Raw genomic sequence first — 1,000 nt, forward strand, 5'->3', positions numbered from 1 at the left:
CATTAACATACAGAAACATGCATCACGAGAAGCAAGAAATATCACCCATCCCTTCTGCATATTAGCAACTTGTCACTCCTGAGCAACAGCGCTCACATCCCTGAGGTCTGTGGACAGTCACTTCGCATTCATCCTGAGTGAAAGATGGAATGACTTAAGTACAAACGCAACATATTATAAACAATTTCTTACAAAAAAGTCACAAATTAAGCCAAAGTATTTTACAGAATTTACTACAAAACACCGTAAAAACTGCCTTCTCTTAAGCTCTCTCTCCCCGAATCCGGCGAGCCAACTGGATGTCTCTGGGCATGATGGTGACTCTCTTAGCGTGGATGGCACAGAGATCAGTATCTTCAAATAAACCCACCGGGTATGCTTCGCTGGCCTCCTGTTGGGGACAAGAGCCACACTACTAACTCTCTCCGGGGAGAAGAGAGGGCACACACAACCCCTCCTCCCTGCGAAAACGAAAGCTTTGCCCCTTCTTACCTGAAGCGCGCCGATGGCGCTCTGAAACCTCCAGTCAGTTCTGAAGTCCTGGGCGACCTCCCTCGCCAATCTCTGGAAAGGCAGCTTCCGGATCAGGAGCTCGGTGGATTTCCGGTAGCGACGAGTCTCTCGAAGCGCAGCGGTCCCGGGCCTGTAGCGACGGGTAGAGGGGGCGCTTTTCCGGGCAGCCTCAGTGGCCCGCTGTTGGCGGGGAGCTTTCCCACCAGGGGATTCACATGCAGTCTGCTTGGTTCCGGCCATTTTCTCCTACCCAAAGCCGAAATCTTAGGGTGCTGCTCGACCGACCGACCGACGCTTCTGCTACCCCTGAGAAGAGTCGCACCACAAAGCGAAATCCACCAACCCGCTCTGCGCCAAGACAGATTTTCTTGAGCTTCACCCTCCTATAAGGGCGTCTGCCCGAGGCAGACGCGGTACACAGGGCTTTCCCTGTGTGTCTGCGCCTGCCTCTTGTCCTGGGCTTCTGCTAATAGTTGCTTTGGAGTGC

General features: G+C 53.1%; 1 protein-coding gene across 1 annotated transcript; it reads right to left on the minus strand.

Moving 5' to 3' along the window:
* Positions 1-262: 262 nt before the first annotated feature.
* On the minus strand, positions 263-753 carry LOC101420962 (histone H3.3-like). The gene is made up of 2 exons (XM_058302944.1): positions 493-753; positions 263-391 (listed from the first exon to the last, which is right to left on the minus strand). Exons 1-2 carry the CDS (start codon positions 751-753, stop codon positions 263-265), a joined length of 390 nt encoding a protein of 129 aa, XP_058158927.1.
* Positions 754-1,000: the final 247 nt, after the last annotated feature.

This window comes from Dasypus novemcinctus, chromosome 9 (genome assembly GCF_030445035.2).
Source record: "Dasypus novemcinctus isolate mDasNov1 chromosome 9, mDasNov1.1.hap2, whole genome shotgun sequence".
Taxonomy (NCBI): Eukaryota; Metazoa; Chordata; class Mammalia; order Cingulata; family Dasypodidae; genus Dasypus; species Dasypus novemcinctus.

Bases quoted from the DNA above. Each gene is read 5' to 3' on its own strand.
- LOC101420962 (XM_058302944.1), bottom strand. From the start codon at position 753: ATGGCCGGAACCAAGCAGACTGCATGTGAATCCCCTGGTGGGAAAGCT. The intron at 392-492 runs GTAAGAAGGGGC...TGTCCCCAACAG, and splicing joins GCGCCATCGGCGCGCTTCAG to GAGGCCAGCGAAGCATACCC.